Source organism: Malaya genurostris, chromosome 3 (genome assembly GCF_030247185.1).
Source record: "Malaya genurostris strain Urasoe2022 chromosome 3, Malgen_1.1, whole genome shotgun sequence".
In the NCBI taxonomy this organism is placed as follows: Eukaryota; Metazoa; Arthropoda; class Insecta; order Diptera; family Culicidae; genus Malaya; species Malaya genurostris.
The window spans coordinates 212,776,360-212,800,073 of NC_080572.1; the positions used below are offsets into that span (position 1 = coordinate 212,776,360).

Sequence of the window (23,714 nt, forward strand, 5' to 3'; positions counted from 1 at the left end):
TAACTTCTTGAAAACTATCAATGCTCAAATTTAGTGCTCTCCCTATCTCTTTCTCGTCTACAGCTCTACCGCACTCTTCTTTACGTTGCTGGAAGTATGGCCTGTGTAAACGATGTTTCGGAGCATGCACCTGCCTTGAACTGACTGAGTTGCTGGAAGCTACCCAAAAACGTCACATCAACGTCAGAACACACCAACGAAGCATCCCAATCCAGAATAATCTCTTCATTGCTACAAGCTGAAAAACATGAAGATTCATCGAACGCAAAATGTGTCTAAAAGATGTATGCCACAAACCAATGATGTATTCAAATTTCAATTCAATACTGTGTAGGTCCCACCCTCCCTATGTCCCCTTACTAACTGGGGAGTATGCCGCCCCGTAATACGGCATCCCTTTCTCTCTCCCTAACAACAAGACAATCGGCCACGTTAAGCTAAAGCAAATGAGCCTAATAAAAATTTTATTTGAAAAAAAAAAAATGGTTCATATCGGTTACAGTATTCGTTGTGTTGCAACAAAGAAATACAATTACAGTGTCGGTTGAAAGCTTCCGTACATTATCCCGGACAATAATATTAAAGTAGAAATTTTTTTCAGTTTAAAAAATTGGCTAAAGTTAAATCTGCGCTTATATGCAAATTTTTTGCTGGTACATGTGCGAAGCAAACTTGTTTCGTTTTGGGAGATACATTCGCACTACCAGAGAAAATATTTCTACACTTTGTCACGGCAGTGTATGCGTGGAAAAACTTATGCCAATGGCTACCATTATGAACAGGGAATGAAATATTAATTAAATTTGAAAAAAGTGAAATTTTTAATTATTGCGATTGGTCAACTGTTTTAACTTTGGTATATGAAAATACTAATATTAATCGCAAAAAAGTTCTAACTGAACACATTTCGACTTTTAGCTGTAATTTTCATTACGGGAATAAAAATATGAATATTATTTTGTATGTCGATGTTCTGAAACCCAAACTATTGAAGGCGCGCACGTTTTCAATAAGTACAATGATCAACTTAACCATAAATATCGAATAGCACTTGGATTTTGAGTAGATATAGTGAGTTTAAAGTATATTGAATTCTATATTTTAGCTCTCGTTATCGGAAGCCAATTTTTGGTCGTAAATGTTGAATGGGAAAAACATCAACAAACTGTAACTTGACACAAACTTATATTTTCTGTTCCATTGTGACTGATGTGCGGGCTTAATTAAATCAAATATTCTTTACGGAGAAGTTGTTTGGCAGCAGTTATAATGCATGTTTCAAAGTCTTCAACTTGTTCCATGAATTTGTGTCATATAAGTTACTGTCATTGAAGTGTAATAACGTGTGCTACTTGGGAACCGATCACCTTACCCTATGTATTATTATTTACATTCGAATCTGAAAATCGGTAAGCCTCAAATGCCGATGCAATTAGCTCTCACCAAAATGCGAAGCATTTTACCGAAGAAAGCAAAAGGATATCGCGTCACCAGTGAAATTCAAATTTTTTGACGTGAATACGTCTTACTTTACTATGGGGTGCCATTTCAAAATTCGCCCTGTGGAAGAAGGGCCAGAACTTAATCGTGAATATCTTGAGTTGTACTAAACGCAAAAAAAATAATTCTTTCTTCATGTCATCAGAAATCAGCTATTTATGATTCAATTTTCAACAGTGTAAGATAACACAACATTTAGTTTTATTAAACTTTTGGAAACTCAAATTTTGTCGCACTCGAATGACGGTTTTGAGGAAGTCTGGCACGTATCACTCATGTTGCTCTACTGCACGAGTGTAATTGTGTGACTAAATTTAAATTCGAAATTTGTAGAAATTCTGATTTAGGAATTGAACTTCAAAATTCTGGAGCAAATTTTACCATATGAATGCTAGATCTGGATTCTGGAACAAGATAAATCTGAATTCTGAACCAGAATTTTGAAACTTCTGAACCAGAATTTAATCCCAGAATTCAGTTTCAGTTTTTACGTTAACGGTCAACCTTTTGAAGGGTTATTTTTCTCATCGTCATGCCAAAACGTATACAAATATTTTTCGTCTCGTCAGCCGCAACATTAAAAATTGAAACTGAAAAGACTAATTTACAACAAACATGAAAGATGAAGGAATAAACCTTCGAAGCGTTGGCCGTAAAATAAACATTTTAAAAGCATCAAATGTCCAAAAAAGTCATCTTATGATACAATCAACAGAAGTCAGGCCGTACCCGATCTATGCGAAGACAAGAAACCAAACCGGACTCTGAACCAAATCGAGATCAGAAGCTATATGGAGAAGTTCTCAGGAGGTACCCAGGATGCATACTGAAGGACATCGAAAAAATCGGATAAGCTGTCCATAGGTCCACTAGAAATTATTTACAAAAAAAATTTATTTACAAATCATTCGAAAGTGTCATTTCGCTAGAAGGGACATTACGAATATATCGTATTATTCATTAAAAATGACAAAATGTGGCTATTCAACAAAAATATTTAATTGTTTTTATATCTCCTAGGTGATTGATGTGGCGCACCCAAGTCATCTTTGAGAAACGTGTGTGACTATTTTTTCCATATTTGGTGCATATCACTCTGTAATTCCAGAATCGGAAGTCGGACCCAAATGAAACTCAGGAACTTTGTATGGGACCTTAAGGGGCGGGTAGGGTCTTTATATTGTCTTATAGTAAAACATTTCAAGAATATTCTGTGAAATTTTCAAGCCTATTGGAACGAAACTCTGGAAGTTATGGACCTTTATCTATGGCTATCTCATTCTGCGAAGAAGCAAGAGCTCGTCGCACAGACCCAAGATTTCTACTTCGATTGACTTCAAAACTTGACAAAACATTCTTGAAATGTTTCATTATAATAAATTATAGAAGAAAAAATATGATTTTTTGAAAATTTTAGACCCTATGGGCTCAGTGAAGTAACCAATTGTTACCATTAATTTTATAGACAAAAAACTTTAAACGCATTTTTCTCGAAAGCAGGTTTTGAAAGCCCTTGTCCATCGTCATTCATAAACTACTGCACCATTTTTTTCAATTTTTGCACACATTTTTTACATTTAAAAAACCGGACCCCAAAGTTTTCCTTTTCTTTATTTGTTATTTTGGGGAGGTATAACAGCTACAAAATGATGAAATTTTTCGTGAAAAATCGTTGCTTTCACTTTAAACAACCACGAAAAATAAAAAAAAATTAAAAAAATGAAATAGAAATGTTGGGGTCTAGAAAAACTTCTTCTCCAACTATGCTGCTTTAATTTGTTCACTTCTGATTAGTCTGCGCTGAGATACTGTGGACACCTCAAATCATGTTTTTTAAGAAGCGTCCTCAAAAATATCTCTTCACCAACCTATTCCTCAATATTTTTCCATAAAAAAAAATTCAAAATGTTGTTCGAATGATGCATTTTATCATGCAAAACATTTAAATTTATTTTGTTGAACGATAGTTCTGGAAAAAATGATGATTTTTTTCATAGTTTAGACCCTACCCCCCACCCCTTTAACGGAAAATACCGCAAGCAGATGCTTTGATGCTTAGTAGCTAATAAAGTCAACATGAATAAGTCTAAACAAATTAATTAGGAAAGTAGTCTTTCTTGATCAAATACGGGGAAATGGAATTATCCGTTATTTTATATATGAGATATTTCAGTAGTGGTGCTGTAGGTCAACTTACTTTCGGCGAAATGGGTTCCGGTAAAATGATGGCAAAATCCGAGTTCGATCATACGGAAACAAAAACGGTACTTTCTCACATTTATTTAAAATAAACTTTACTACATTCGACTTTCTTAACCATATTAAATACTAAGTCAGTTCTCAAAGATAGGTATTATGAAGAATCAGCCTATTTCGTTGCAAATATACACCAGGGCTTAACGTGATAATAATTTAACGATTTTCAGCATTACGAAGATCACTACAGGTTAGAGCAGACAGCATCGACAACAGTTTTGGACAATTTCTCTACGTGATCAATAAATAATTAAACGTGTTTTCTGCGTGCAAAGATATTACATTACATATTCGTTTATTACAATCGTGTTGTCCTACCCAACATAGTTCAACAGGCGCACGCACGCCATAAATCACAATTGGTAAGTCTTACGTGTATACAAGCTATGCATAAGTAATCTAAATTCGGACATCGTATTCAATGGATCGCTTTATTACATCACAACAATGCGATAGTTGATGTAATCATTCATTCATTTGCAATTTCGCAGCGCTTATGAACCTACCTTATTCTAGCGACTGGTAGTCTTAGCCTTAAGCTGTTAGATAAACTGATGAAGTACGTTACTGTCATTATGATTGAGTAAAACTCTTTTTATAGATCACATAAATTTCATTAACAGTTACAGTAGAGTTTCCTTGTTCTTTATTTTCGAATAAAATCGTATAAATGAATCTACGTCGTATTAGGCTTACCAATATTGACCATCGTTTGGCAAAAGATGTTCTTTCGTGAAGGATTTGAAGAAATTCTCTAGCACGTATTGGCTGCTGGTGAATTCATGATCATAATTAGTAGCGTCGCTCTGGTTTTCTTTTTCTTTAGCCTTAGAAAAAATAAATCGATGCTATTTTGCCTAATACCGGTTTCACTTGAATAAAACTTGAACCAGACACCTTGTTCATTTTTGTTAGAGGAATTGTATAGGAGCAAAAACATAATTCGTGTATTTAAAAGTTAAAGAAACCTGCATCTCGAAGCCTCGATCAAAATTTTAAAGTGCTGTTCCTAACTGCTATAACTATAGTTCGTGTGCTAAAGGATTTTCATTCAAACAAAAATAATCACGATCACGAGTTAGCTATAGCCAACAACACATTCAAAATGTGAATTTATAGATTTATTAATTTTTGTAATATCGCATTTAGCGCAGGGACCGACCAACCTACAATGTTTCATATGAAATTACATCATATATGATGCAAAAGCCGTGTAGTAACCTTCGTTGGAGTTATATTTTTTAAATTTAAATGCATAAAAGCATTAAAATTTCGTAGTATTTTAGTTAGCTAGATAAGATTATAGAGCATTGCAAAAATGTACAAACCTTATCGATTTTATGCTGTAAACCTAGCAGTTGAATCTTAGTTTGCCTTGGTCCAAAAAAAACAAAACATAACAAGAGCTTAGAAATAGATGGGTGGGTAATGTCAGAAACATAACGGATTAACGCAAACACGAAAAAACTATCACGTTTATTCACACTTCTGAATATCTAATAAGGTTCTCATGAGTTGATACATGGTGTGAACTGTTCAAAGTTTCATTTCTTTACTTCCAGAATTGTAACTTTCACCTATACTAAAGTATGACGAATTAACGATACACTTTTTCTAACACACAAATTAATGAGACAATATCTTACAACGCCCCTGAAAAAAAACTGTGAAATGTTTTAAAATGAATATTTAAGCTATTGTCACACTTTTCCATTGGAAGAAATGGATTTAAATTCTTCGTTGATCGTTTTTTTAATTTAAAACAAACTCACATTTCGATTTACGACACATTTTCGTCTTAAAATGTACAGTTCTTTGTTTCTGAATGCCTACTAAACGATTCGTCTCAAAACATGATCACTGTTTCAATTACACGACTATTGAATGCTGGATGACTTCATAATTAGTAATGTTCACTTGCCACTTGTTTGATTAACGATTAAAAACTTCAAAATCTACACGACAAGCAATTAAAGCTTTCAAAAATATGAGATGAAAGTTTTTCACTTAGTTCACTTGAATGCGCTTTGTTTTCATCTCATTTGGTTTCGCAAAGTTGCCAGGTTTTCTCATATTGTTACAAAACAACATTTTTTTTATTCTTCAAATTATCATCAACAAGTATTTTTTGGTATCCGTGACATTAGCTTAATTATATTATTATTATTTATATTTCAATAAAACTATTTCGGCTCTGAATATTACCAGAAAGAGCTTGTTGAATACTAATGAAATAACCATTGTGGCAAATATAGTAGCACTGGTTTCTTTCCGCTGTATATCAACATAACGCTGTTAAGTGTGTGTGTTTTTTCGGCTGTGAACATAGATGCCAGATATTTTTATAGAAAATATGTATCGCTTTGCATAGAAAGACTATATCTGCTCTCTCTGTTTTCACTAATTAAATTATGTTAAAAGATAATTCTTCATATCTGCGTTGGTTAATAAACTTTCAAAGAATTACTGCAATCAAATACTAAAAGATACTCAGAGAGAAAAGTTTAATTTTTCACTTCTCACTTTTCATGAACCTGTACAAATCTGTATTACATTTAGAAAATCTGTATAAAATCTGTACTTTGATTTAATTCAGTATGCGAACGCAACAATTTATACAATACAGATAAATCTGTATAAATGGCATCTCTGGCTCTGCATTTTGATTTTAGAAGGGCTAATGCCTAAATAAATGAACCTTCTTTGTTTTGTTGTTAAGTTTACCAAATTAATTGTATAGTAAAATTTTAAATTTAAAACGAAAGGTAACGAAAACGAACCAAAAATTTTTAAACGTCGAAATGATTCAAAACTGGTTCTAAAAATATCGTGTGTTGTGTTATAGTTGGCATTAGGCAATTTTCAAGAAAAATTCGGACATTTTGAGCCTGAGAGTGTAATTGTGCAAAGTTTTGTTTTGATTGCTGTCGCCATTACTAATTAATAGGACCAACGATAGGATGAATAAAATAGAAGCAGAGAAGTGAACATATCAGAAGTGTTTTTAGCTGATTTTTTGAACATTATTTCAATTTCCAAGGAATGTGAATCAATTCTCCATGTAGAGCAAGGCGAGTTAAGCAGAAATATGGAAAAAATAGTGATTTTAGTGGCTAAATCAGGTTTTTAAGGTAACGTCCTTACAAATGAGATGAAATAGGGAGCCCTTAACCTAATAGAGGAAAGTATTATTAAGCGTCCCTGCTGTCCAAAACGTTCCCCTTCATTTTTCAAATTATTGTTTTGGAAAATATGTTTGTATCAATCAGTTCTCGTCACTTTTGCGGAATCATTGAAAATTCTTTTCCTCAGGCGCATTGAACGAAATACCCACATTCTCGAATAAAATTTATAATTTAGAAATAACTCAATGTGTTCTTAAAAGGGGAATATTATAACACCTTAGCCTACATTGCTTTAGTGAAATTGGCCATTCTGTTTCAACGGACTTCGCAGCCGATTTTTAGCATCATTGCATGGCAGGTACAACAATCCTACTGACGTTGAAAATCCTTCCACGTCGGGGTTCGAACATACGACTGTCCTGGGTTTTAAGACCAGTGTCTTACGCATTGAACCGCGAATGCGGAATAGTTCAGTAAAAGATGAAATTTTATTTGAATAACCTGAATCTTTGGCAAGCATACCGAGTTTATGATGAAGGAATATGGATTTCAATGAGTCAGCACCTCAAAAAATATATCAGAATGTTTGAGATATATGATAAATCAAACGTATATATGTCATAGTTCAGAAGTCATTAATTTGTGCTTTTTTGGCTCAGTCGATTTACTGATTTGCTTTATGATTTAATGTTTCTCGGTTCAAGTCTCGCTGTTGCTATCGATCTTTTGTTTTTTATTTCATTTCATTTCATGCCATATAATTTTTAAAATCACATAATTTTACCTGTTCTTGAATATCACTTTGTTTGAAATAAGACGCTCCCTTTATGTGCATTTTAAAAGATGTAAAACCACAAGATATTTTTGAACAGTGGAATGCAAATTTTTACCCGTGCCCGACCCAACCCCGAAAATACTATGGTAGTCGGGCTCTAATTCCCGAATCTCGACCATCTCTAGTATCATCTCATCCAATTTCAACGTTCCGGGTAGTAAGCTAGTTCTAGGTAAAGCGGCTCTAAGCAGCTTTTATAAGGCTCATACAAAAATATACTGAAGAATAAGCTATACACAGAAAAAAATAATGAAATTTATACAACATGTAAATCAATAGTACTATGGAATTGACATCAGTTGAATTGAAAATCTGATTTAAAACCATGATCGATGTAAAATTTATTTGGAAGGCTTTGATTTCTCAATGAACAAAACTGTATATTTCTAAAAACGTTTAGTTTTGCTTTCGGAATATATAGAAAAATAAGGGACTGTAAAGTAACTTTCGTTTCAATTACCTGCTCCAAATATGTGCATGAAAATTTATGTAAATTCACCAAATATTTTTATCTGTGTATCTACTAATGAGTAAGTTAAATACACTTTACTTAACTTTGGTTTATTAAACGAAACTCTTACTCTTGGGTGGTTGTGCTCTTTGTATTTTGTCAACAACGAAAAGAGCGAATGAAAGTTTTAAAACATTATAAAATTAGCCAAAAATTAGTTAAGATAGTGAGTACTATTTACATTCAGTGTTCAAATTAATAATGAACAAAACTAACGTAAGCCGATTTAGTTGGACAATTTATGATTGATGACCGCGCAGTTTGACAAAATATCAATATTTTAATAAGATTGTAAGTATTTTTATTATTGGTGTGACACTAAAACCTTGCATTATATGCACAGCATTTAAAAATCACCTAAAACTTAGTATAAAACTTCTTAAAATAATTTACGACTAGTCCGCACTGACATCACTGATTAAAATCTTTCAAACAGTTTTAAAATCACTTATGTTACAAATATTGAATGTTATTGTAATATCGGATCTTGCAAATGACTGATTCCTGACTTATTCTAAAAGATATATGTTACAAAGAAACTGACTATAGAACTATGGACTCCTTCATTTTGTGAGACTTTGAAAGCTCAAAAAAGAAGTTAATCTTTTTACAGTTGCATGTTTGTTTTGCACTGTTTGATGAAGCCTACCTAACAAGGCGATATTACGCCACTACCGGACAGTTATGATGATGATGATATGAAACGTTTCATTCGACAAGGCTGATCTTGAACGAAGTGTTCGATAGTTATTTGATGATTTCGTTGGCACTTGGCACACTAAATATGGACGAAACGCAACTGGTGCGAGTGTGAGTGCGTAAATACAGACCTTGCGGGTATCACAGCTAGCCATCGGCGCCCAACAGAACTCGAACCAGCACCATGCAATGTCGTTTGGTTCGTCGCATCTCCTCCGTGTCATCGAGTTGGACACGCAAAGGGATCGTTAGGAATCGCACCGTTTGGATGATGTAGAAGAATGCGATCATGAGCACGAACTACAACGAGAGTAAACAAATGATCGACTGAACCGGATTTGGTTTCATGTATTTTGACTCACAAAACTTCTTCACCATGAAATCCATCACTTCGAACTCACAGTTAGACAACACAATCGATCCATTTCCGGTGTGACCTTGAGTGGGAAACAACTGAACCGCGGTTGCACCACCGAACGCCACGGTTGCGACACACGTTGCAGCCATTATCTGAAACGAGATGATGATATCCGAACAAAACACAACCGTTGTATATTAACATTGCAAACAAATCACGTCCATTATATGAGTTTTAATTATCCAATGCAGTGAGCCACACCTTTAGTAGGAACATAATGCTAAACTGAACACAGTTAACGATCAACAAGATCAGAACAAATAAATGATTTTCGATTCACAAGCTCGATGTTGACACCACTTTGAGTCTACCGATCCGATCTAACTGTGACGAGTATCTGTGCCCCGAGTCGCAACCTGCCTTTGTTTGCTCTAAGCCGAGATGCATTTTTTTATTGCCACCGGACCACCGTTCACTGGCATGCCAAAATACTCGCAATCGCAAAAGAAGTGCGATTCGAAAGGCACTACCACAGCAGCGCAGTGGCGACGCACCGAAGACGACCTTGAACCACAGCCTAGTAGTAGCGAGCGCACGCCGCATGTTGTGTCTCGTAATTCAATCCACGCGCGCACACACACTACGGTTTACAATAACCACGGTGAAGAGCGGTTTAGTGAGCAAACAGAGAGATCTTAAATTGAATGCATTTTTTCTAGTAAATAGGCGCAGTAGCATAAATTTCAACAAAGTTGCCTTGAGAGCTCGAACGCTCCATGGATTTTCTCGCAAAAATCGTGTGATTAATTTTCGAGTATATTTGGGTCTGTGACGTCTCTGGACAAATTTTAAGACATTTTAATTTCATAGGTATACTCTCCAAGTAACCAAAAGCTACAGAATCTCACAAAATGCAATTTCAAGTTCATAGAAACTTCAGTTTTAGTTCCGCGTAATTTTTACACATTGAGTACTTTGAAAATACGGTAGGAAATCCAAGATCCTTCTTGGCAACCTAAAAATACAAAACAAGATCTGCATTAATTAACCTACGTGAATAATTAGCGGAGAACGGGGTTAAGCCGGACATTTTTGGGAAATTGAAAAAGCATCCGTTATAACATGGTTTTTACCCAAGTTATTTGTACCGTTGTATAGCTTCAACCTTTTGCTAAAATTCCTAACTTGTGATTCAGAAAAATATGCATCAGTTTCCGTAAAAAGTCGCGATGAAGTGACCAACCCTAAACCAAAAATTTCAGAAGCTGCGGGGCAAAACGGGACACTTTCTTCAAATTAAGAAAAAACTCCTAGGTTTAATCGGTTTTTTACCCAATTTTTCTACCCAATTGTGTAGCTTAAACTTTTAATTACGATTCCCACTTTGTGATGATCACCATCAAATGACCAACCCAGGTCCATACCCAGGATTTCATTTCGGGAGGGGCCCTCATATAAAAAAAATATGTTACTGAGGGTTGCTTATGTATACATAATTTTCGATAACATAACAACTACTGTTATTAAGTATTTAAATAAAATTTGTAACTGTGACTGAGTGAAGGTTATTGTATTACATTTCTTAACGTTTATTGTCAGTTGCACATGTCTAAGACCTTATAAATTTTCATTTCTGGAGCACAACAATCTACAAGACTTGTGATAGATTTTGAGAAGTGGTACGAGATAGCTCCCTTACTTCGATTCGTGGAGAACGGAAAACATTTTCTAAATTTGTAGGTCATATTAGTTGATACCCATACAAACTTACTTTGGCCAAACAGGTTTCAGTGTCAGTTTCCAAAAACGAAACTCACATCGATTTCTCAGAGATGACTTGAGATTTGGGCACAGATAATAGTTGGAAGAGGACAAAGTAGGCGAAAAAGATAGGTGGGCAAGTAACTGGAACTCTAAACCGTTGATTTTAACCATGGTAGCGATGCTCATATACTTCATGTAAGGCCCTTTTACAGCGATTTCGGTCTTTAATCGCACCAATTATGTACGCTAATACTTGCATTGAGGTAGTCCTCTAAAAGTATACAATGACAATTCCAGAAAACCAGCATCATCATCTTTCCGACCAATTGGGCCTCCCTTCCAGGCACTCGTGCCGCTTCGAAGCACGATTTGAGTTGTTGAGTTTTGAGTAATCATATTGATGTCTAGCGTATAATAATGGAAGAATACCAAACAAGTACTCGAAGTGCACTTGCGTTCGTCTTTTTAGTCCTAAATAAGTATGTGCGGGATCCTGCGGCAGGATTACTTTCTCATCTGCAAAATCTTGCCCAACTATGGTAAGCTCGCGCACTTCCTCTTTCCGGTCATCCGGTATAATTTAGTGTCTGTTTTATTATTGTCGTTTATTGTGCACCGGATTTAATCTCCATTTTATTTAGTTTTGTTTTACCCGGTGAACGACCGTAACTAGTGTGGTGACGCTCTTAATGATTACACAGTAAAACGCATTCGAGCACCCCTTGTCGTTTGGCAATGAATAAGAAGAAGAACTGGAATTGCGCAGTTATAAATGAGAACACGAATAAACAAGTTAGAGAGTACGCCGCGCTCGTCTTTTATTTCTCGTCTCGCGGAACTTTCCCACATTGGTGACCCCGACGTGATTCATTCCATTCGATAACGTAATCGTCGCGACATAATAAAAATGCTCGAGGACAACAACAGAAACAATTCTCAACAAATAGCGGCACTCGCCGCCGGAGTCACGGTAAAGCTACCGGATTTCTGGAGACACGATCCCGCGATGTGGTTCGCCCAAGCGGAAGCACAGTTCGCCCTCGCTAATGTTGTCCGCGATCATACCAAGTTTTACCACATCATCGCGAAAATCGATCAAACCGTTATATGCCACGTAGCGGATTTGATAACAAATCCCCCCAACGAAAACAAATACGAAGCGGTCAAAACGAGATTAATATCTCGCTTTCAAATTTCGGCACAGGCACGTTTGGAACGCCTTCTTGGAGCTTGCGAATTAGGTGATATGCGACCGACACATCTCTTAGCAAAAATGCAGGAACTGGCTGCCGGATTGAACGTCACGGACGATCTGCTGAAAATGTTTTTCCTGCAACGAATGCCTTCGCACGTAAAAGCAATTCTCGCCATCAGCGATGGAACGATGGGGAAGCTCGCTGAAATGGCTGACAAAATGTTAGAAAATACCGGTTCGTCACATATCGTTGCAACTAGTAGCTGCTCGGAAGTCTCACCGATAGCTGATCTACAAGGTCAGATCGCAACGCTGACCGCGGAAATTCATCGACTTAAGTCAGAGCGCAGTACTTCCCGGAGCCGGTCTACCTCAAGATCCAGTCGCAACGCTAACGACGACATCTGTTGGTTCCACAGGAAATTCGGTGGCCGAGCCACTAAATGCCGCGATCCTTGCAGATTCCATTCAAAAAACTAACGGCTCGTTCATTCGAAACGGCGGAAGTGAACGCTATGCCGGAAAGCCGCCGTATACTTCTTTACGATCGCACCTCAAAAACTAAATATTTAATCGACACTGGCTCCGATGTTTCCATCATTCCAGCCACCAGTAAGGACAGAAAACACGGTGCTCTTCATTTAATTTACATGCAGCTAACGGGTCCAAGATCCACGTTTACGATAAACGTTTTATCACAACGGACTTGGGTCTAAGACGACGATTCAACTGGCTTTTCTTGGTTGCGGATGTAGGCGTACCGATAATCGGCGCAGATTTTCTTGCTGCTTTCGGGATTTTGGTAGACTTAAAAAACCGTCGTCTGATTGACGGGCTTACCAAGCTGACTTCCACTGGCGGATTAACCAACACACCGATTCACAGTGTTACAGTTGTCGCATCAGATCATCCTTTTCGCGAGCTACTTTCGGAATTCAGAGAAGTCACGCTACCAACATCAATCCAAACAACGGTTCAAAACGACGTCACCCAACATATTCAAACTAAAGGTCCACCGGTAGCAACCAAGTGTCGACGAATGGCACCTGATAAGGTGGATGCGGCTAAATCAGAGTTTCAGGTAATGATGAATCTGGGTATTTGTCGGCCCTCCAGCAGCTGTTGGGCAAGCCCCTTGCATTGCGTTCCCAAGAAAAATGGGAAATGGAGATTTGTAGGGGATTACCGGGCCTTAAATAAAATCACCGTACCAGACCGTTACCCCGTCCCTCACATCCACGATTTGTTAAACGATTTTCAGGGAAAATCCGTATTCACTACCATCGATCTCGAGCGAGCATATCATCAAATTCCGGTGGAGGAGGAAGACGTACCCAAAACCGCCGTCATAACACCCTTCGGATTGTACGAATTCACTCGTATGCAGTTCGGGCTCTGCAATGCGAGCCAGACGTTTCAGCGATTTATGCATAAGGTGTTCGGTGACATGAATTTCGTGATAGTGTTCGTAGATGACATCTGCATAGCATCACGTTCATTGGAGGAACATTACATGCATGTACGAGCGGTATTTGAAAGATTGAAATCCTTCGGTCTGGTTATAAATGTGGAGAAATGTAGGTTTGCTGAAAAATGCGTTGACTTCCTTGGTTATGTGATAAGTGCGGAAGGAATTTCACCACCGGCAGAACGCGTAAAAGCGGTCACTCAGTTTGCAACACCTGCCACCGTAAAAGAACTACGCCGATTTCTCGCACTCATTAATTGCTACAAAAGATTCATCCCGCGTGCCACGGATGTACAGCTAGAGTTGCGCCAGTTAATTCCTGACAATAAAAAGAACGACAACCGGAAGCTGAAATGGTCGGATGAAGCTGAAAAAGCTTTTAATAAGTGCAAGCAAGCTCTAGCAGATGCGACCCTCCTACACTACCCGGACACATCGAAGCAAATGAGCTTGATGGTAGATGCATCCAATTCGGCAGCAGGAGCAGTACTTCAACAGTTCGACAAAAACAAGTGGGTTCCGCTCGGTTTCTATTCGGAAAAGTTTTCACCAGCACTGATGAAGCACTCAACGTTCGGGCGAGAACTAACCGCGATGAAGCAGGCAGTACAGTACTTTCGTCACATGTTGGAAGCTCGAAAATTCGTCATCTATACCGACCACAAACCGCTAACCCACGCTCTGTCGTCCAGCCCGAACAGTCGTCTCCCGCACGAAGATCGATATTTGCGATTCATATCGCAGTTTACTAGTGACATTCGTCACATCAGTGGACAATCAAATACCGTAGCAGACGTTCTTTCTCGAACAGAGGCTATCTCTACACCGATGCCGATTGACTACGAAGGAATAGCGGTCGCCCAGGAAACTGACGATGAACTTAAAAGTCTACTACATTCTTCGACAGCGTTAAAGTTAATGCTACGCAAAACACCGCTAGCCACACGATCTCTGTACTGCGATACGTCGTACAGCAAAGTAAGACCATACATACCACCTCAGTACAGACAATCAGTACTGCAGTACGTTCATGGAATAGCTTATCCCGGACTGCGAACTACTCGGCGACTAGTAACAGATCGTTTTGTGTGGAAAAATATGCATAAGGACATAAAGCTTTACGTCCAGACGTGCACACACTGTCAACGTTCTAAAGTTCAACGCCATACTAAAGCTCCCTTGGCAAATTTCCCCTTACCAGATAGTCGCTTTCGGCACGTTCATGTAGACATCGTTGGCCCGCTTCCACCATCCAATGGTTATCGTTATTTGCTGACGATGGTTGACCGTTTCTCTCGTTGGCCTGAGGTTGCTCCTATGCATGACATGTTGGCCGAAACCGTTGCACGCGCTTTGTGTTCGATATGGATATCACGATTCGGCGTACCCGAGACCATCACTACCGACCAAGGTAGGCAATTCGAGTCCGAACTCTTCAGAGAATTATTAAAAACAATGGGCGCACAGCATATTCGCACAACATCGTATCACCCACAAGCGAATGGCTTAGTTGAACGATTTCACCGTACCCTTAAAGCTGCAATTATGGCCGTTGATGCAAAGCATTGGAACGACCAACTTCCTATGATAATGTTAGGATTGCGCGCAGCCTTTCGAACGGATTTCGGCTGCTCAGTATCAGAACTCGTCTATGGACAAGCATTGCGGCTACCCGACGATTACTTCGAGGCGACAAGCCAACAGACTAACAGAAGTGAGTTTGCGGAAAAATTGCGAAATACAATGGGTAAGCTGAAACCAACACCTCCAAACCACCACGCTAAACCAACCATCTTTATGAGCCCTGAACTTTCAACGTGTACCCACGTTTTCGTCAGGATCGATGCAGTTAAGAAACCCTTGGTTCAACCGTATGAGGGACCCTTCAAGGTGATTCTACGACATGCAAAGTATATGGATGTTTTCATCAACTCCAAAGTTCAGCGAATCTCGATTGACCGAATCAAACCAGCGTTCATCTGCGACGAAGAAATTCCAAAACCAGCTCCGAAGACCAAAGTTACACAATCAGGACACAGGGTCAGGTTCCTGGTGTAACTGGGGGGGATTCTGTGGTGACGCTCTTAATGATTACACAGTAAAACGCATTCGAGCACCCCTTGTCGTTTGGCAATGAATAAGAAGAAGAACTGGAATTGCGCAGTTATAAATGAGAACACGAATAAACAAGTTAGAGAGTACGCCGCGCTCGTCTTTTATTTCTCGTCTCGCGGAACTTTCCCACACTAGGTTAAAACCGGGTATAAATAAACGATATAATAATAACAGTTTTGTCACTGTTCTCTTCATATCGAATTTTTTTTGTATGTTTCTGTTCTTGATTTCAGATGGGACCAGAGTCTCTTGGGCCCCCCCTTCTGGGTACGACCAACCCAAAATCTAATATTTAGAAACCACAGGGCTAAACCGGACTATAAGTTCGCATAAAATGAAGAACGAATACTGTAGGGCGCCAAATCTTAAGATAATTTGATGTGCGCAAAAGAAATGAAATCCTGTTCCAATGGATTGTCTGTTGGTTTTAACTTTGCATGAGACATAATCCTGCTCGCTAGGAATATCGGTATTGTCTCGAAACTTCACGCCCTGCAAAACCAAATAATTATTGTTGATGAGAGAGCCTCTATTTAAGGCTATTTGATTGTATCGCTATATATAATGAACGTTTTGATTTAATTTATAGTAAGTCTAGTTTTAATTAGTAATGAGAAAAAAAATTAAAATATAGATATCAATTTTTAGGTCTGTTTCAAGAATCCGCTCAGAATTGCGAAAATTATGAGTTCCACTATTTTTGTTTGGTTTAGCCCCGCACAGACAAGACCTTTCATTTGAGTCTAAGTTTGTGAAAATCGGGTCAGTCATCTCCGAGAAAAGTTAGTGCAAAAATCGTTACATACACACATACACACACTAACATTTTGCGTACTCGGGTGAGCGGTCGCTGAGAAAATCGAGTGCACTTTTTCTCCACTTTTTGTATATTTTACGCCGTTACTCCTGAACCGGAAGTCCCATCCGGGTAAAATTCAATAGAAACCTATGGAACCAAAAGACCTTTCATTTGATTCTAAGTATGTGAAAATTGGTCCAACATACACACACATCCACATCTGTCACACGGAAACGCGTTTACAAAACCGATCAATGGGTCGAAATAATTTCTGGCTTAGAAGCTATTTAAGCTGTGTATTACCTTACCCTTGCGCACTATTATGAACAAAACACGACCTTTTTGTGGCTTCCATGCTCGTGATCAACATAATTATAATTGTAAACGTTCTTAAGAGGATATTGTAAAGCAAGGTTTTAAGTTTCCGTAGACATGTTGACGATCTTAAAAAATAATGATTTTATTTGTAATACTTCAAAAAGCGAGTCGATGAGAGTAAAACACCGGAGTCAAAATACCCTACAGTTCCGGAACTGGAAGTATTATCCACAACGAATTCAGTGCTTCTGTATGGAACCGTAAGATCTATTAGTTTGTGAAAATCGATTTGGCCATCTTCAAGAAAATCTTACAAACATGACCTACAATTTGGATCTTTTTTGAATTTAGTTAAGAACTTTCACCTCTTTCACCTAATTTTACATACTCTGTAGCGGAAATTTTGCATAATCCTTTGAGAATATTTTCATGGTTCTGAAAAGAACCGATTTACGGAAATTATCCGATGTTTACATCTATTTTTTGTCATCATCTGAACCAGGATTCAGGAGCTGAAACTGAATTCAAGAACTTGAAAAAAAAAGTTTAGTTCATGAATTTTGTAAGCGAATTATTTTTTTTAATACAGAACTTGAAATTCGAAACTGAATATAGGAACTGAATTAAGTTCCTAAATGTAGTTCCGAATTAAGTTCCAGCATGCAGGTATTTAATTCTGGAAATGAATTCTGAAACTGAATCTAAGAATTAAATTCTGAAATTGAAAAGTTAAGTGGAGTTAACACATGGGCTGAAAAGTCCCGGCCCTAACACATAGATGGCGCTAGTTTTATTGCAGTCACCTTTTTTCAGTTAATACTAACTTTCAAAAGACAGCTGTTAAAATTCCGTGATATTCTATTCATTAGTTTTTGAGTTATTGTGCTACTTTTGTTATTTTCAGAACAATGGATCAAAACCAATTCCGTGTTTTAATTTTACACTTCTTTTTGATGGAAAAAAATACCGTTCAAGCGAAGCAATGGCTTGAAAAGTGTTATGGAGACTATGCTCCATCGCAAACAACAATAAAACGTTGGTTTGCTGACTCCAAACGTGGTCGTAGAGACACCGGTGATGAAAAAAGAAGTGGACATCCAAATTAGGTAGTAACACCAGAAAACATCCACAAAATCGTTTTGAATGATCGAAAAATGAAGTTGCTTATGTTTGCTGACATCCTAAAGATGTTGGCTGTATATTGCATGAGCATTTGACTATGAGAGAGCTCTGTTCAAAGTGGGAGCCGCGTTTGCTCACTGTTGACCAAAAACGAGAACGTGTGAACAATGAAAAAACTACATGAATTGAACTTTCAATTGCTCCCACATTCACCTTATTCGCCAGATTTGGCTCCCAGCGATTACTGGCAGTTCGCAGACCTGAAAAAACTGGTCGCCGGTAGGAAATTTCGTACGTATGAAGAGGTTATCGCTGAAACTGAGGTCAATTTTGAAGCAAAAGATAAATCGTTCTCTTAGTTAGGCCCGGGGCTTTCAGCCCATGTGTTAAATTATAAAACTGAATTCAGGAAATAAATTCTGGTTCGGAAGTCAGTTCCAAAATTCAGGTTTGGAGTTCAGATCTAACATTTAGTTTCAGATTCCCGATAGGAAAATTCGTATTTTTAAATTTAAATTTTGCTTCAAAATCGGAATTCTGAATTCAAATTCCGAATATAAATTAAGGAAGTATATTCAGTTCTAAAATCTAGTAAAGAAACCAGTTTCAGAATAAGGATTCAGTTCCAGAATTACAGTTTCAATTTCTGAACCTGTAATTTGGAACTAAACTCAGAAACAAAGTCCTAAATCTGAAATTAAATTCAGAATTCAGATGGACCAGAATCCAGGTTCTGAATTCAGTTTTAGAATTTTGTTCTAGAATCCAATTCAAAAATCAGTTCCCGAATCCAGATCTAGTATTCAAAAGCTGAATGCGATTACTTAGAACCTGTTGTTGCTGCTTTTGGCGGAAGGTCCTCACTACGATGTACAGTTCCGTGTAAAGCACCAGTAAAAAATGATTGATTTTCGACCATGATTTTCTCTTTATGCTCGTTCAGTTGAACAATTTTACTCGAGATTGCAACATAAATGACTGAATGCTTTAAATTCTTAAAAAACTAAAGCTTTTGCTGTCAGATTACACACTATTATAAACCAACATTAAAAATGTAATTCAACTATTCATTAGGAGTATAAAACCATAGCAATATATATTTTTCTTCGAAGCCAACCCACCCGAAATTTATTTTCTATCAAACTAAACGCTTTTGAGCCAACCCAGAAATTGACAGTTGGCTACAACACTGTCCATAATCGAGCAGTCTGGTCGTTAGAAAATTTCGATCACGTTGGATTCCAATCTTCCATGAATGAGAGAGCTGAATAGGTATGAATGGGAACAAAATAAATTAGGTCCAGCAGTTTTCTATTTTCTATCACTTGGCAACATTAGAACCGGTTCTAAGCCACTCGTTGATATGTCATGATGGAAGAATTAAATATTCATCGAGTGAGTTTGATGGAAATGTCTGCATAAATGAGGTGCAGGCTTTGATAGCATTCAAGCAGACGTATTATTTCGTTAAATTGAGGTTGAAAGAGGATTCTGGTTTTTCATGCTTCCAACACCCAACACCCATTTTTCATAGGAAGAATGAGAAAATTCTAAACAAATGTTTCTTTTCAAGTTAAACCTCTCAAATCATGAAAAGCATATAATTTTCCAACTAAGTAGCTGCCTGGACTTTGGAATTCTTTATGTTTAAAATTGTTACTTTGAATATGGTCATAAAAATCGAATATTTGCAATTTAAGACTAGTACAAAAATATCATAATAAAATAATCAATTTGTTCAGTGCATCCGAAACTAATACTAGGTATAACTCATTGACCAGTTAAATATTTAAGAAACTGTATCTGACATTAGAAATAGACTGCGCTAACATTTGCGAACATTGACCACGTCTCCATCCATTTATTTGTCAGCGGTTCTCCAACACTTCCATTTTGGCACATTCTAATGAAACGAAACCAAACCCAAGAATGGTTTGCGCATATTTCCATAAATCTCAATTCGGCGAATATCTGGAACCGGTTTCACACCATTAACCGGATCTTGTGACATCATTCCGGATGGTAAACAGTTTGAAAATGTCGGCATCTGTGCTGTCTGCTAGCACAGACGTTGGAGGGCTTGGTCCGAAATCCAACGGCTGTGTGGTCAAGAAAGGGTGCTTAAACTATTCGAGCAAATATTGCGTACTACCGATGGGAATCAACCGATATTGGCTGACACAGTCGTTACAACGAATATTGATATGTTTATACTTATTTGCCAACGCGTGTTTGCAGTACTTTTGTTGAGGAACGAAATACATTTGGAAGTCGTCATAAGCGGCTTGCTAGCTAAATATACGGGACACTAGAGAAGTAAGCATTATTCATGGATGAAAGCATACTACTAGGTGCTCTCGCAGCTGTGACATGATCATAATGCTTGATAATCCTTCGCTCGATGTTTTGTTTGATCAATGCTTAGATAGTGGGTATCACAACGAGTGTTCTTAACAGTGCCTATTATCTACAATGTTCGAAGAAATCGGTACAGCAAGGTTCTCAATACTTTTTACCAAGGGAATGGTAGCTTAATGTGATTTAGACGAGAAGAATCGGAATGTATTTCACCGGCGCCCTCTACATAGCGCAATTATGTAAATAAACTTTAATTTTTTTTGCGATCGCGCTTACATAAACTTGTCAAACTTTATATTAAGTTCTGGATTTATAATATAAGAAACAACTCGCTTATCAAGAACATATCTCATCGTTTTCTTTTCCGTTGTTTGCCAGAAATAATCAAGCAAAGAGAATATTTGGTTAGAAACAATAATTTTCCTGGGTGCTTTTCAGTTTGTGAAAATTCGAGCTATATCGATCAATTTTCCAGCTCATGTATACAAAATTCAACTGAAACGAGGTATCTCTTGAAGTTTTTGAGTGTTGAAGCCAGAAGGCTCGGAAATAATAAAACAGAATTCATACTGTAGGTAAATTGTAGAAAACCTAAAACTTTTGACGAAATCTGTAGTAACTTATAAGTCATGATTACTTAGACAGGTCGATAGACGGTTACGATCCATTTAAAGTTGTGATGATGCTCTGAATTGGTTTTCAAAAGATCGTCTAAATGCTAAAATCGGGTGCAGTATCTATTATTAGAAAAATTGTTTCTAGTGTTATAAGATGCAAACTTGTTCTAATCCAATTATTGGTGTGATGATGTCTTTCTCATATCAGTCATATTTTCATACATCTTACTGTGAGACTCTTAAAAATTTCTTTGACTCTTGAATGAATACAAAACCATTTTTTTTATAAATTTACAAAACCATTTTTTTATGAATTTTATAAATGTCCTTGTGTCAGTGTGGGACTCTAAACAGTGCTGACACGATGGCCCTCCGGCGAGACAGGATGTTGGTTAGGCCTGCACAAGCCGCCCGGAAAACACTTGTTACGAATAATCAGGATATAAATACGACTCGGAATAATCGGCAAAGACCTACGCAACGAACAAAGGACTACGATTGAAAGCTTGGCACATGGAACTGCAAATCGCTTGGCTTCCCAGGATACTACCGAATGCTGCATGATAAGCTTCAAATCCGCGGCTTTGATGTCGTAGCACTGCAGGAACTTTGTTGGGCTGGACAGAAGGTGTGGAAAAGTTGGCATCGAGCGGCTACCTTCTACCAGAGCTGTGGCACAACCAACGTTCTAGGAACGGGATTTGTAGTGTGGGGCAAGATGCGCCAGCGCGTGATTGGGTGGCAGCCAATCAGTGATAGAATGTGCGTATTGAAGATCAAGGGCCGTTTCTTCAATTACAGCATCATTAACGTGCACTGCCCACATGAGACGAGACCCGATGACGAGAAGGAAGCATTCTACGCGCAGCTGGAACGAACCTAAGACAGCTGTCCACGGCGGGATGTGAAACTTGTCATCGGCGACATGAATGCTCAGGTAGGCCGGGAGGCAATGTACAGGCCTGTGATCGGGCTGGAGAGCCTGCACGAGGTAACAAACGACAACGGTCAACGAAGCGTAAACTTAGCAGCCTCCCGAGGAATGGTAGTTCGAAGGTCCCGTCTACAAAAAGGGCGATAAGCTAGACTGTTGCAATTACCGCGCAATCACATTGCTGAACGCCGCCTACAAGGTACTCTCCAAAATCCTTTGTCGTCGTCTATCACCAATAGCTAAGGAATTCGTAGGGCCGTACCACGCGGGATTTACTGGAGCCCGCGTCACTGCGGATCACATATTCGCGATAAGACAAGTACTCTAGAAGTGTCGTGAATAAAACGTACACATGCATCACCTATTCATTGACCTCAAAGCGGCATACGATACAATCGATCGAGAACAGCTATGGGAGATCATGCACGAATACGGTTTCCCGGATAAACTGACGCGATTGGCCAAAGCAACGATGGATAGAGTGATGTGCTACGTCCGAGTATCTGGGACGCTCTCGAGTCCCTTCGAATCTCGGAGAGGGCTACGTCAAGGTGATGGACTTTCTTGTATCTTGTTCAATATTACCCTGGAAGGTGTGATTCGAAGAGCGAGGATCGACACGAGTGGCACGATCGTCCGCAAGTCCGTACAACTTTTTGGCTTCGCTGACGATATTGATATTGTGACACGTAACCTTGAGAAGATGACGGAAACCTACATCGGACTGAAAGCTGAAGCTAGGCGTATCGGACTGGCCATAAATGCGTCGAAAACAAAATACATGAGAGGAAGAGGCTCTAGAGAAGAAACACTACGCCTCCCACCACGAATATTGATAGACGGTGACGACATCGAGGTGGTTGACGAGTTCGTGTATTTGGGCTCACTTGACCGTTGACCGTCGACAATGACACCAGCAGAGAAATACAGAGACGTATTATGGCAGGGAATCGTGCGTACTTTGGACTCAGAAAAACCCTCCGATCGAGAAAAGTACGCCAACGCACGAAATTGACCATCTACAAAACGCTTATTAGACCGGTTGTTCTCTATGGCCACGAGACCTGGACTATGTTGGCAGAGGACCAACGCGCCCTCAATGTTTTCGAAAGAAAGGTACTGAGAACCATCTATGGCGGAGTGCAGATGGAAGATGGAACGTGGAGACGGCGTATGAATCACGATTTGCAACAGCTGCTAGGAGAACCACCCATCGTACGGATAGCTAAAATCGGACGTCTACGATGGGCTGGGCATGTCATAAGAATGTCGGACGACAGCCCAGTGAAAAAGGTTCTTGAATCTAATTCGACTGGTACAAGAAGAAGAGGAGGGCCGCGAGCAAGACGGATCGATCAAGTGGAGGGTGATCTCAGAAGTATCCGTGCCTTGAGTGGCTGGCGATGAGCAGCCATGGACCGAGTTATGTGGAGACGTATGCTTGATATAGCAAAGGACACCCCAGGCCTATAGCTGTTAGGGGCTGTCCATAAAAGACGTCACGCCGCATGGGGAAGGGGGGTGTTTCATAAAACGTGACCTTTTGTGACAGGGGGAAGGGGGGGAGGTTTTTGGAATGTGACGTCCAATATTTTCAATGAGCGCATTTTTGAAATACCTAATTATATTACTGCTTTGCCCTATTTCTTGAAAAAATCTCCACAATAAGCGTTTACATACTATAGGAAAACGTGTATTTGTTGATGTAAAAGCTTTTTCTTGTAAATTCGGAAATGAATG

General features: G+C 38.5%; 2 protein-coding genes across 3 annotated transcripts in view; one reads left to right on the forward strand and one right to left on the reverse strand.

Moving 5' to 3' along the window:
* The window catches only part of LOC131434525 (toll-like receptor 13), a 37,900-nt gene extending 28,080 nt beyond the window's left edge, over positions 1 to 9,820 (reverse strand). The window contains exons 1-3 of one of the 2 annotated variants that reach the window (XM_058601279.1): positions 9,546 to 9,820; positions 9,289 to 9,436; positions 9,058 to 9,226 (exon numbers count right to left, since the gene is read on the reverse strand). In XM_058601279.1, coding sequence (XP_058457262.1) covers positions 9,058 to 9,150 — 93 coding nt within the window. In that variant the 5' untranslated portion in view covers positions 9,151 to 9,226; positions 9,289 to 9,436; positions 9,546 to 9,820. The other variant, XM_058601280.1, reaches the window with a different exon arrangement.
* Positions 1 to 23,714, forward strand: part of LOC131434529 (uncharacterized) — a 67,801-nt gene that overhangs the window by 5,317 nt on the left and 38,770 nt on the right. The gene's annotated exons all lie outside the window — the stretch shown is intronic.